The sequence below is a fragment of the Plectropomus leopardus genome, chromosome 9 (assembly GCF_008729295.1).
Source record: "Plectropomus leopardus isolate mb chromosome 9, YSFRI_Pleo_2.0, whole genome shotgun sequence".
NCBI lineage: Eukaryota > Metazoa > Chordata > Actinopteri > Perciformes > Serranidae > Plectropomus > Plectropomus leopardus.
In genome coordinates, this window is record NC_056471.1 from 17,940,391 (window position 1) to 17,953,897 (window position 13,507).

Here is a 13,507-nt window from a genome sequence, read left to right on the forward strand (position 1 = left end):
AACTTATTTATATACAAACTTTAACTTTTTAAAATTTTTAATTTTACTTATTTTACTCTTTCTCATGTAGCTCCTTTTGCCCAGTGTTGTAAAATGTTTAAACTGTGTTTAAATGGTTTTCCTTATTGTCTATCTTTTTTTTTTTTTTTTTTTTTTTGTAAATCACATTAAAGTCTATTATCATTATTATAATGATTATTAATATTGCTATTATTATTATTGTCGTTGTTGTTATCTGTCTCTCTGGCAAAAAAGATAACCCATTGTTGTTGCCCTTGAATACACCATCTGTCATACTGTCATAATTCATTCCTAGTTTTCTGGCTTAACATTATTATTTCAAAACAAAGATTTACTTGTTGCACAAACAACTTTTTTAATCTCGCAAGTCCATCATTTAATTCATTTTTTTCTATAAATACACAGCAAATGGAAGAAGATTTAAGTTTTATGTGATCAAAACAAACATATACAAAAGCACACAAACATACAGCTAAATAACATCACATTGCCACTAGTCAATCCAACACCAAACTAAGACTTCGGCTACTCATTGAAGTACAGAACATTTCTTTTGGTCTTTTCAGTCTTTGTGTTTGCTGTCAGTATTTTTAGGACTCTGCCTTGACTGACACTTCTCCATCTCCCTCCATCTCACAGCTGCCTGGTGCATGTTCCTCCTCTCCAGCTGCCTCTGTCTCTGTATCTTCTCCCTGCTTCTCCTCTTGGCTCTCCATCGTCCCGTCCTCAGCAGACTCTCCCTCTTCTTTCTCCAGTGACACCTCTCCTGCTGCTCCTTCTCCCTTCTCTTCTTTCTCATCACCGGCCTTTTTGTCCTTCTCCTCCTTTTCTTTGTCTTTCCTCTCTTTCTCGATTTTGGAGAGGCTATGGCAGAGGGACTGGACATATGTGAACACACACATGGGGTCTGGGTTCTTGCCCATCATGAGCATGTCTTCCACTTCCAGCAGAGGGCAGCAGTCAGCCAGGGACCTGAGAGTGGGAAGTAAAGTAAAGTAAAGTAAAGTAAAGTAAAGTAAAGTAAAGTAAAGTAAAGTAAAGTAAAGTAAAGTAAAGTAAAGAAGAGAAAAGAAAAGAAAAGGAGTGAAGTGACATGATAAATACTTACATAGAGATAGTCCTGACTTTCTTATTCATTTGTTGGCATAGTCATTTTAAATGTGCAAAACAAGAATAAACGAAATAAATAAATCATTGTCAAGAAAGAGAGTCAATTTTTGTCTTCTTTGACAAAAAACTTTTATCCAGCAAATTGCACCCAAAGTTAATTCCTGTTCTCTCAGATGAATTTGACATCCTGACCTTCAGTCAGATACAGGATTTGAAAATATTAGGTGTAAGAGGTTCAATTTGTTATTTATGTGCAATGTGCACTCTTAAACCTACAATAACTTGTTTTTTGGAGGGTGAATCAGAGAAAAGTTATGAACCCTGACATCATCTTTTACATTAAAATGGCAAACATGAGGAAGCAGTTTCTTATTTACACATCCAGCAGTTACGAGCAACATTATTTTTTATTTGGAGTCCTGTTTCTGGCCACCGGGTGAATGTAAGTCCAAATTTAAATCTTTTAGTTAGTTTTGGTTTCTTCCAACTTCTGAGAGAAATATTTGACTCTTTTCCTGCTAAATACTTGACTGTCTTTGCCAGCTGGTGTCTGTTTGATGTTTGGTGCTGAGCAGACTGTACAGCCCAAACTTTTCCTTAAAAAAAAGATATGATAAGAGCAGTGACAATAAAATAATTGCGGGCCAGACAGCTACAACTTCCAATAAGCTGGCATCTAGCAGTGAGGATTGCACTTTGGAACCAGCTAAAACTTCTCCCATGTACAAAGTGTGCATTCCCGGTTAGGATTCCTTCAGAGTTCATTGTTCAGGAGGTTTTTTTTAACGGTTTGTGCACTGATTTATCTGCACTAGTTTCTTCATCTCAAAAACAAACACACCCAGAGATTTAAGGTAGTAAAAACACTGAATAAAGTGGTTTCACATTGAAAATCAGTGTTTTTCCAATGCTGACCTGTCTTGATGGGACTGTTAAATAGGGTGGCTGACGTGAAAATGCAAAAATGTGAATGACTCTTTCCTGAGTCAGTGTTTGGTTTGTCTCTTCTGGGCTGCTGTAGAAACATGGTGGTCCAACATAGCAGACTCTGCAGATGAGAACCAGTTTCCTATGTAGATATAAATGGCTCATTCTGAGTCAACAAAAACATTACGATTATTTTTTTCAAGTGCTTTTACACTAAAGAAACATACTTATTACATCATATTCCATTTTTGCCAATATATCCTCCAAAATCATGAACACTAATCCTTGAATTCTAGCTCTCTAAAAACTGCTGCTTTGTTCCCTGTAGAGCTCAGTAGCCTTCTTGTCTTATTGTTGTTATTGTATTATGTATTGTTATGGAGAGAGGTACTGTACTCTGCAGTCTGGAAGGCCAGGGTGAAGTTTTTCTCTCTCTCCTTTGGATTCAGGGTGCTGAAGTCAAAAGCATCAGGGAAGAAGCGATGGATCAGAGCACAGAACGCCAGCCCATCGCTCCAGGAGGATGAGAAGTTTTCTATGTCGACACCCTAAAAGGTCAAAGGTCACATACATCAATGTCAAATGAAAAGACTGACAGAGCAAAGCATATCTACACGGACGCTCAGTTACATTATTTTTAAGTTCTCTGGTCCCAAATCTAAATGACAAATCTGGATATCTGGTGATGAAGATGGTATGTTGAACGCACCTCATAACGGCGAGTCTTGTTGCGACACCACTGAAGCATCTTCTGTTTGATTGAAGCTCCCATAGCTCCAGCTGTAGCTGACTTCTGAATTTTGAAGTTGCGGGGTATTGGTGTCCTAAAACATCACAATGTTGCACAATTTCTGATGAAAACTCAATCAGACCATATAAACTGTCAGTTATTTTGAGTGACTGGGTATCACACTGACTTACTCTGGTGCACCTTGTTGGAACTTGGCAATGATGTCGTTTTTTGCAGCTGCTCTGATCGAGCGTGCAGATGGTCTCGGTCGTGTGAGAGCAGAGGAGGGAGGAGCACTCTTTCTTTTTGGCTTTGCTTGCTTTTCTGCCTCCTTCATTTTTCCTTTGTCTTTTGTTTCTAGTTTTTCTTCCTCGGCTTGATTTTTCTTCTCTGCCCCTTTTGCTGCTTTTTCATTCATATCTTTTTCTGCTTCTTTTGGCTTTTCTTCTGTTTCACTCTTCTTTTTCTCTTTGTTCTTGTCTGTCTTTTCCTCTCCATCTTTCCCAGTCTCGCAGCTCTTCACCTCATCCACACGCTCACTTTTTTTGTCTTCCTTCCCCTCTCCCTCCCCGTCTTTTTCTCCACTTGTTGCTTCAGGATCTTTCACCTCGACATCAGTGGAGGCTTTGTTTTTATCGTGTCCATCTTCTTCGGCTTCACCTTCAAGATGCTCTGATGGAGTAGTTTGGGCCTTGTTTGTATCTCCAGTGCTGGTCTCCTCTTCTCCTTCCTGTTCTGGAACTGGATGCTCCTCCCCCTTCTCCCCCACCTCCATTACCCCCTGACCCTCGAGTGTCTTCCTTGTTGGAAGCTCTCTCTCTGGGTCTTTACTCTCCTCCAGCTCTGGCTCATCTATCTGGAGGACAAGCAACATGAAATAAAGTTATTATGCATGAAATTCATCTGCAAATGATATCTGATAAAGACGTTACCATGCATTTTATTCTGGTGACTGGGCTGTACCCAGCACAGTAGCCTAACCATTACATGTACATTAGCTGAGCTTTTAATCAGGAGGACAAGGGGGATAGTGCATGTCATGACACCTCTGTGAGACAGCTGCCAAGCAGCAGACAGCAGAGGACCACTGTTCACGATCGACAAACAGCAAAAGCGGATATTTTTCACACTTTGTTCGGACCTTTCCTGCCATGTTTGTGGCATCAAAACCGGGTATCTAAACCCTAAACACAGTGTATTCCTAACCCTAAAGAAGTGGTTTTGTGTTTAAGCACTCAGTAATTGTCACCAAAAAAAAAATAATTTTTTTAAAAACATATCAGCTACATATTCAGATATTCTACAGATATTTGCAATTCACACCTGCTTTTATCTGTTGACAAATATGCCTTGATATTTTGAAATAAATACAAAGTGATGCAAAGCAACCAGAAAGAGACAAAAGCAACCACAGAGATGCAAAATGTCCTTAAAAAGATGCAAAACAATTACAAAACATTTAAAAACCCCACAAAGAAACAAAAAGAGTTACAAAATGGACATAAAAAGACTCAAAACAAGTACAAAGAGATACCAAATGACAACCATCAAGAGGCTCTGAGTTTTTTCTGTCTCCTCAGAACTGTACTGAGTTTTTTAAAATCATGTTTGAGATATTTGCTATGACCCACACAACACTGACAATAAATGATCTCAAACAGTATTTATCAATATCAGCTGAAGGACAAACACAAGCAGAGGCCCGATGCGTTCTTGTCATCCTGCTTCTGTCCTGTTCCAGTTTCACAAAACAGATAAATATGTTTGATTAGAAAAGAAAACAAAGACTGATTTCAGTTAATCTGATATCAGTCTTGTGTGAATTATGAACAGCATGACTTGTGATTGTATGGTAACATTATGTAAGATGTACTAAAATTAGTGTCCACACTTTACTCCACATGCTCCTCAAACCAAAGAGCATAATGTAATGTGAGACTGAAGCTCTGGGATTTGTTGAGTATCTCACTTATTTAAATACAGCTGAGAGGTTGAACATTCAGTTGGAAAATTTACCTAAAATACAGACCATTTTAATCCAAACGACAACTTTAACGACTCCCCTTTGGCTCTCTACATTTAGATATGATTCATTTAAGGAAGAAAACTGCAATTAGTCACTTCTTTCTTTGAATCCTCACTGAATTCTTCAGTGATATCAGACCTCATTGAGACAAAATGTTGTTTGCAGCATTTAAATTTTGAAATATGAATGTAATAACATCTGAAATACTGTATATCGGATAAAATGTCATTGTAGGTAGAGTCACACCAGGTCAGGCAGTGCACCGGTGACTCATCAGATGGAATAGGAAACTCCATGTTGTGTGTGCATTACTTTACATAACTTGTGTGCCTCAGAGTATTACGTCCTGCAGGAGTACAAACAGGTGGCTGCAGCAAATTCAGCCACTTTAACTGTCCTGCTGTCCAAACACAACACCTGCCACGGCTACAAATACACTGCCTACCATTTCCAGGAACATAATGTGACACCGGTCATTGTATAAACTTTTACGTTTCAATTTAATGTAACGAGCAAACAAACAAACAGACCTGGTTGTTGTTGTTGGTGTCAGTCTGACTGGTTGTCTCTGTGGACTCAGATGTCTCCTGGCTGGGTGATTCCTCATCCATGATGTCCAGAAATGTCTCTTTATCCACCAAATCAAAGGTCAAATCAGACTTTCTTTTAAACTTATGTCCCAGAACTCCTAAATGATCACTTCTATCGTCCCTAGAAAGTTTTCATTCAGTCAGAGGTGAATCCTCCTCAGTGTCTCTGCCTCTCACTACTCTACTCTGCTTCCCTGTCTCCCCCTCTCTGTCAGCACTGCCCCCGTGTTTGTGATGCATGTGTTGGATTTTGGATATCCGCCTTCACCCCTCTTCACCCGACACCTCCGCCCTCTGCTTTGTGAGGATGCCTATGCTTCTTTATCTGACCTTTCAAACAACATGAGGTCCCGAAATAGAGGCAGAGTGATATAGGCGCAGTCCAATGGGCCAGACAGCTGCATCTGCTGTGGAAACCGTGGCTGTACACACTAATGCACACGTGGGTGCATGCATGGAGTTCATTAAACATGTTGACAGACAAACAAACAAACTCCAACTTCCTTTTTGCTCTTAATATATAATGTTAATTATAATTGCTATTGAGATAATTTGCTTAGCTTAGCATAAAGACTGGAAACCGGGGGTTAGCAGCGGGTCAAGCTCTGTCAACAGCTCTAATGTTCACTAACTGCTATTATTGTTATTGTATATTAAGTTATATCTAGCTTGTTGGATCTATGCAGAATATTTCTTGTACAGCACATAATTCCCTACATCTAAAGATGTCTATTCTATTCTTTTATCCAAATAAACAAACAAGATATAAAGTGTTTGTGAGCTTTAGATCTGCTGGCAGGCAAATTGTGTTACTTTTAAACTAGGGAGCTGTATTATTCAATACAATTTTATGTTTACTGATTCAGTTCATATAATAATGTTATATTTTAATTTAAAGTCCCATTTGCATTAAACATCTACAAAGATTTTTGATTATTTTATTGATATGTTCCTGTTATTTATGTTTGTATTTATAGGTTTTAGATTAGTGTTAGGTATCAACTGATGACCAAGCCAAAATTATTAGAAAGTACACACATCAACAAAGGAGAGACTCAAAAGCACAACTCAAAAAACCCCAATGCAGAGTTAATGTCTTAGAGGAATCCGAATGTCGTACAAAGACGTCAATCCATTTAAAAAACAAAACTGGCCAAAAAAAAATTGCACTTGCGAGAAAACAGTGATGATAAACTCTCACAGACAAAAAGGGATGCACATAAACTAAAAATGCAAGAGAGGGAGGATAATGAGGGACAGATGAAACTAATCAGGGAAGGGAAAAGAATCACAAAGGTGGGACATAGGGCAGGAAGTGAGGTATCCAAAACTAGAGACACAGGTGAGAGCCAAAATAAAACAGGAAATAACTGCAAAAATCCCTGAAAACAAGAACAGGAATGGGAACTTCACTAACAAGACCATGCCTGATGTATGGTAGAAAAGCAGTCTACTGGAGCATCAGGGATCGTAAGGAGAAGGTTGAGTTTGATGGGATGAGAATGATAAGAGAGTCTTAGGCCAGGGAATGAATTTGACCCTAAGATCATCAGGGTCATGTATGAGATGGGGGTGTGGGCAAGGTGTGGGGATGAAGGGGCGATTGAGTTTGTGGTGATGGATGTTTCAAACAGAGTCGTGGAGAGGCTGGAGCATGTATGCACCTGGGGGTCTACTGGTATAGTACATTTGCTAGCCTATAAAGCCCCATTGTGAACCTGGAAACATTGAGTACCCCAAAGTTCTACGTTATGAATGCATGGTATAGGTCCAACATTAACTGCCAGATGCTTACTTGTTGAGCAATTTGCATTATATACCCAATTTGCATAAAGGTGGATAATAGCATGTATTAACAGTATTTCAGCCACTGCTTAAACAGTTGGAGGGGGCTGATTTTTTTTTTTCTTCCATTTTTTAATCTTTTCGAAATTCAAATGTTATGTTTAAAACCAGGTGTCTGCCTATTTTAACTGCATTTGGGCTGACTTAAGTCCCATTTTTATTCAGACGACATTAGTCATCTACATTTAATGTATTTGGAATTATTTAAATAACTTAGTTAAAAATAGTACGATATTTGTAAACACATGAACAGAGCAATGCTTGAAGTTTACATTTGAATTCATAGATCACACTGAGTTGATACAGTTGGTAAATGTAAGAGACAGGTAGCATTGCAAATGAAATATAAAGTCAGTCTCTTTTTTTGAATGATATCCCAAGTTATCAGGGCATTTACACCAGTTACAACTGATCAGAAATTAATTCATCATCCAAAAGGCACCCCAACACCAGATAATCTCAGAAATGGCCAAGCAGTGGCTGAAATAATGTCAGTATATGCAATTATGCACATTTATAAAACTAGGTTAATTATGCAAAATGCTCAACTTTCCTAATGTTGGGGACCCATACTTCGCATTTATAATTTTGGAGGACTCCATTCCAGGATGACTTTGCTGGCAAGGAGACCATGACACAAGATGCAGCTACTGATGTGGAAGGAAACTTACTAACTTTAGGAGATGACATGAGTACATAATTGTCAAACACTCATAGGATTAGACAAATTATTTAATCAGAAATCTGTTCACACTGTAGGGATCCACATTTTAGTATCCACCCTGAAAAGACAGGAAAAGAGCAACATCAGTGCAAGTTACAAGACCTAGGCAGCAATTTGGGCAAACGCACCATTACACAAACATACCTTCACGCTGTGACCAACAGCTTGGCTGTGGCCTGGCTGCCCAAAAGCCTCCATAGGAGCCACCTTGTCCGTAACCAGCCATCACAGGTGTGTTGGGATCCTCATAGCTCTCAAGGGCTGCAGAGTCACCAGTGGGGATCACCATCTGCTGTGCAGGACCGGAGTAGGGATCGTGGTATCTCACATAGTGATCGTCTTGCCAGTGGTCTCTGCCCTGCTCGTAGCTGCTGCTGGAGTGAGTGTATGTGCCTGGAGGATACTGGCCAGTCAGGAACATCATGTCGTAAGGATAAGGGAGCCAATAACCTGCACCCATGTTGGGGTCTGGCCGAGGTTCACTGGTGTAGCCTTCTGGAGTAGGCTCTTCATCCATGGCATAAGGTGGTGGAGGAGGAGGAGGAAGTGAGCCAAGTTCCTCAGTCTCGCCCTCATAGTTGCCATGCTCAAAGTTGTGCTCATAGTGGGACAACTCTCCAGCCTGGTACACTGGTCGTGGTGGACTCACATGCTGAGGTTTACTGGAAGCAACGGCGCGTACTGCAGTGGGCATTTCCTCACGCTCAGAAGGGAAACTGGGAGGTGCAACAAACCACTTGAAATCTGGGAATAGGGATGTAGACAACACAAGAATTTCATGCATGATGAATTTCTGTTCAAGTTTAGATATCAGTTGCCCAATATTAAACCAGGTCACCAACAAGTAAAGAACACTGAGCATTGATTGTTACTGTGTGGAGCAGGTTGAAGAGCAGCAGTAGAGACAGCAGGGTTTGGTCCCACTGAAGCATCCCTGTATCCTGAGAAAGAAGGTCCAGAAGCAGAACCAGACCCAACAGACGGTGCCGGTCCGCTGTGTGCTGCAGGCTGAGGGACACTGGCCCCCGGCTGTGGTGCAGCCGGATGAGATGGCTGTGCTACGCCTTTAGTGGGACCACTGTTTGACCCAGCACCAGGATTGAAGCCTGGACACAAGAGAAGACAAGATCAGATGTGAATTTAACTGAAGCACAAAGTTTTACTGGATGGGAGATGAGTCACCTTTCTTATTAACAGGAAGGCAGCAGATGTCCACAATCAGCAGAGCAAAGAGGGAGGCCCTGAAACAATTTAAAACAAGACAACAGCATCAACAAGTGTTACCCAGTAACCAATCAACTCACAGAAAACCCGCAACTCACCCTGAGAAGAAACGTGCAGTCATCATGGTGAATGCTGACACTGAAGAGCCTTTCAGATGTGGAGAGTTTTAACTGCTGCAAGAGATCAGCTCTGACCAATCAGAGCTTAACAAGTTAAGGATGGACAGCTGCTGCTGAGCAACTCTCAGCAGGTGGATCAAAACTCTGCAATTATCCAACAGGAGCCAGGTACAAACTGTTGCTGGCTTCCTATAGCTGACGCTTAATGTAGTGCATTACTTATTTTCTCGCTATTTAAACAGATTTATGTCACTATGTAGAAATGAGTTTGATTCATTTGATTTGGTGTTGCAGCCATTAATCCATTCAACTTCAAGTTCTTTATTGTTCGTGCAACAATAACAGAGAACCAGTCGTTTGCAATGAAAATTTTAGATCACAGACTCACAGCAAGGTGCATAATCAAACTTAAATCTCAAAGAATCAGCTCTCCTGATCGTTAGACACAGAGCTGTTTGACCTTGGTGTGATTTGAACACACAGCCTTCTGATCTGGAGTCAGACGCGCTACCGTTGCGCCACAAGGTCTGTCTACAGTCATTATGGCACTTTAAAAGGGATGGCACATTAATGCAAAAACTATCACTGTGTTTGGCTTTATAGATTGGTAATCAATGTAAACAGTTTAGCCAGTGGTGGATCACAGATTCCTTAATGTAAATGCTCTTAAATAGCCATGAGCTCGAGTGGTGCTATGACATGCAACTTTTCCTCAACACATATTTGGTGGCAGATTCTTTGACTCTTGGTGGGGGTATAGCTCAGTGGTAGAGCATTTGACTGCAGATCAAGAGGTCCCCAGTTCAAATCTGGGTGCCCCCTCTATTAATGTGGCCTCTGACCTTTAGTCTCCATCCTCAACTGGAGTTCCGTCATGCATCAACAGTGATTAGGCTACACACCCTGGGTCATCCAGTTACAAAGCTAAGTATCCCATAACTGAGGGCAGACATCACCATTATCACATGTTCCTCAGGTCCAGGGAAAGAAGACAGTGTGGAGGTCCACGGTGTCATCAGTACATGTATTTGGTCTGCTTGCAAATCAAAGTGCCACTATATATAGATTAACTGGGCCTACTGAGCACTTTTCAAATGTCATGCAGAGATGGATAAACATCTTAACCCTCCATTTGTCACACAGGCATTAAGCAAGGTTCATAATCAAACTTAAACCTCAAAAAATCAGCTCTCCTGATTGTTAGACAGAGAGCTGTTTGACCTTGATGTGATTTGAACACACAGCCTTCTGATCTGGAGTCAGACGCACTACCATTGCGCCACAAGGTCTGTCCATAGTTATTACGGCACTTTAAAAGGGATGGCACATTAATGCAAAAACTATCACTGTGTTTGGCTTTATAGGTTGGTAATCAATGTAAACAGTTTAGCCAGTGGTGGATCACAGATTCCTTTATGTAAATGCTCTTAAATAGCCATGAGCTCGAATGGAGCTATGACATGCGATAACAAAAGCTCTCGAGTTTCAGTTAACTGTAACTTTTCCTCAACACATATTTGGTGGCAGATTCTCTTACTGCTGGTGGGGGTATAGCTCAGTGATAGAGCATTTGACTGCAGATTAAGAGGTCCCCAGTTCAAATCTGGGTGCCCCCTGTGGTGCTGCTCCTGTCAAAACACACTCTGTCATTTCTGTTGTTCATACATACAATCAAAACCCCCTCTCGCCCTGTGTGGTGGATGCCAAATCAATGCCTTCATTATCACTAAGCATATTTAGTGCAGACTGTGGGGGTATAGCTCAGTGGTAGAGCATTTGACTGCAGATCAAGAGGTCCCCAGTTCAAATCTGGGTGCCCCCTGTATTGATGTGGCCTCAAATCTTTAGTCTCCATCCACAACTGGAGTGCAGTCATGCATCAACAGTGATTAGGCTACACACCCTGGGTCATCCAGCTACAAAGCTAAGTATCCCATAATTTAGGGCAGACATCACCATCATCACATGTCCCTCAGGTCCAGGGAAAGAAGACAGTGTGGCGGTCCACAGTGTCATCGGTACATCTATTCGGTCTGCTTGCAAATTGAAGTGCCACTATATACAGTATAGGTTAACTGGGTCTACTGAGCACTTTCCAAATGTCATGCAGAGATGGATAAACATTTCAAACTTCCATTTGTCACACAGGCATTAAGCAAGGTGCATACTCAAGCTTAAACCTCAAAGAATCAGCTCTCCTGATTGTTAGACAGAGAGCTGTTTGACCTTGACGTGATTTGAACACGCAGCCTTCTGATCTGGAGTCAGACGCGCTACCGTTGCGCCACAAGGTCTGCTTTCAGTTCCCATGGACTTTAAAAGGGATGGCACATTAATACAAAAATTATCTGTGTTTGGCTTTATAGGTTGGTAATCAATGTAAATAGTTTAGCCAGTGATGGATGAACTACTCAGGTCTTAATTTATTCAGTAGCACCAATATAAAATGGTAGAAATACTAACAAGTAACAATCATGTATTGAAAATGTAACTTAAGTAATTGTTCAAACATTTTAACATCAAAATATACTTAAAGCATCCTACAAAAGGTAATATAAAACTAATAAAATAATACATGAATATAATATATGAATACAATAATTGATTGAAAGATGAGTAAAACCCTAAATAAACATAGTCAAAATATTTTTGAAACAGACAACTACAGACAGACTTGAACCTTAAACTCCAGCATGAGAGTCTTGCACACAAACCATTCATCCACCACATCTGTTTTGCTTTTTTTTGCATTTATAAAATGTTACCCAACTGCCCATACACACATGCAAACAAATGTTGATTAAGCATCAACAATGATTATGTGAATATAGTGCCTCGGGATTGAGTCAAAAGTCATTAAAGAGTCAATATTTCTGCATTTGAAGTAAAAAGTGCCTGACAATCAGAGGTCACTGCCTGGATTTGAGCCAGCAAAATTGGGATAATGAGCTATGCACTATAACCTTTTAGCCACAAAGACACTCTAAAAAAAAAAAATCATCATTTATATGTTATGTCCATAATTCAAGAAATTTAAAAACCCCTCAAAGATATTTTTTTGTCTTCAAATCAAATCTGATCTCACCTTTCTCAGAAGGTTTTTATTGGATTATCTTTGTATTTAAAGGTTTATTTACTTAAGTCCAAAAACTTCTTTGAATGTACTAAATAGAATTTAATCCCTTTAAAAAGTTTCACCTTCATTAACAATTAACTAAATCAGACATGAGTATGTCTGATCAGCTCTGAGTGTCGTTTTGAAACAGTCTTTTCACAATATGAGACGCCTTTATGGAGGTCGAAGGAAGAAACCCAGAAACAGTTCGGGTGGGATTTTAAACTCACAACCTTCCATCAATAAAGCACTGTCTGTCAGAAGACTCTATGAGCTCAAATAAGTTTTGGACACAACAATTAGATGTTCTCATGTTGTCAGAGTGAGTGAATGGGAGAGAACCACTTGAATCTCTAGCACATCTTAAAGAACACCGCAACATCTTTCAATGTGTAGGAAACTCTGTGTCTCTGCAGGATGATGAATGTGAACTTTCTGCAACTTCAGTCTCATCCTCTTTCTCTCTTTGCTGTCCATGTCCATTGGCGCCAAAGACGGCCATTAATCCATTCAGCTTCAAGTTCTTCATTATTCATACAACAATAACAGATATGCAGTCGTTTGCAATGAAAATTTTAGATCACAGACTGCTTAATGTATATGCTCTTAAATAGCAATGAGCTCAAGTGGTGCTATGACATGCAACAACAAAAGCTCTTGAGTTTCAGTTAACTGCAACTTTTCACACAACACATTTTTGGTGGGTTATTCTGGGAAACTTTTGGACTTTTACTTAAGTTACATTTTCAATGCAGGACTTCTACTTGTAAGTATTTCTACCATTTCATATTAGTACTATTAAATAAGTTAAACACATGAGTTGTTCATTGACCACTGGCTAAACTGTCTGTGTCTATTACCTTCTAGATTATCCTCTGTGGAAGAGAAAACATTAGCTCAATGTTAAATCGTACACTGATAGTTTTTGCATTAATGTGCCATCCCTTTTGAGGTACCATGACAAGTTCAAATCATGTCAATGTCAAACAGCTTTGTGTGTCTGAAGAACTGATTGTTTGAGCTCTAGGTTTCATTAGGCACATTGCTGGCTGTTTGTGAGACAAATGGAATGTTAA

At 39.9% G+C, this 13,507-nt stretch overlaps 2 protein-coding genes and 6 non-coding genes across 8 annotated transcripts; 3 read left to right on the plus strand and 5 right to left on the minus strand.

Annotated features, from left to right (window-relative positions):
- Positions 1 to 367: 367 nt before the first annotated feature.
- Positions 368 to 5,597, minus strand: LOC121948345 (smoothelin-like protein 1). Its single transcript, XM_042493723.1, has 5 exons — positions 5,345 to 5,597; positions 2,980 to 3,644; positions 2,768 to 2,882; positions 2,455 to 2,606; positions 368 to 993 (listed from the first exon to the last, which is right to left on the minus strand). The coding sequence occupies exons 1-5, from the start codon at positions 5,423 to 5,425 to the stop codon at positions 612 to 614; spliced, it is 1,395 nt and encodes a 464-aa protein (XP_042349657.1). The 5' UTR covers positions 5,426 to 5,597; the 3' UTR covers positions 368 to 611.
- A 2,366-nt stretch (positions 5,598 to 7,963) lies between these two features.
- Positions 7,964 to 9,335, minus strand: LOC121948099 (basic salivary proline-rich protein 3-like). Its single transcript, XM_042493365.1, has 5 exons — positions 9,296 to 9,335; positions 9,156 to 9,214; positions 8,846 to 9,079; positions 8,118 to 8,717; positions 7,964 to 8,031 (listed from the first exon to the last, which is right to left on the minus strand). Exons 1-5 carry the CDS (start codon positions 9,319 to 9,321, stop codon positions 7,982 to 7,984), a joined length of 969 nt encoding a protein of 322 aa, XP_042349299.1. The 5' UTR covers positions 9,322 to 9,335; the 3' UTR covers positions 7,964 to 7,981.
- Positions 9,336 to 9,772: 437 nt separating this feature from the next.
- On the minus strand, positions 9,773 to 9,844 carry trnaw-cca. The gene has a single exon. It is a non-coding gene; the product is annotated as a tRNA-Trp (tRNA).
- Positions 9,845 to 10,066: 222 nt separating this feature from the next.
- On the plus strand, positions 10,067 to 10,138 carry trnac-gca. Its single transcript has one exon. It is a non-coding gene; the product is annotated as a tRNA-Cys (tRNA).
- Positions 10,139 to 10,533: 395 nt separating this feature from the next.
- Positions 10,534 to 10,605, minus strand: trnaw-cca. The gene has a single exon. It is a non-coding gene; the product is annotated as a tRNA-Trp (tRNA).
- Positions 10,606 to 10,860: 255 nt separating this feature from the next.
- Positions 10,861 to 10,932, plus strand: trnac-gca. Its single transcript has one exon. It is a non-coding gene; the product is annotated as a tRNA-Cys (tRNA).
- A 134-nt stretch (positions 10,933 to 11,066) lies between these two features.
- Positions 11,067 to 11,138, plus strand: trnac-gca. Its single transcript has one exon. It is a non-coding gene; the product is annotated as a tRNA-Cys (tRNA).
- Positions 11,139 to 11,538: 400 nt separating this feature from the next.
- Positions 11,539 to 11,610, minus strand: trnaw-cca. The gene has a single exon. It is a non-coding gene; the product is annotated as a tRNA-Trp (tRNA).
- Positions 11,611 to 13,507: the final 1,897 nt, after the last annotated feature.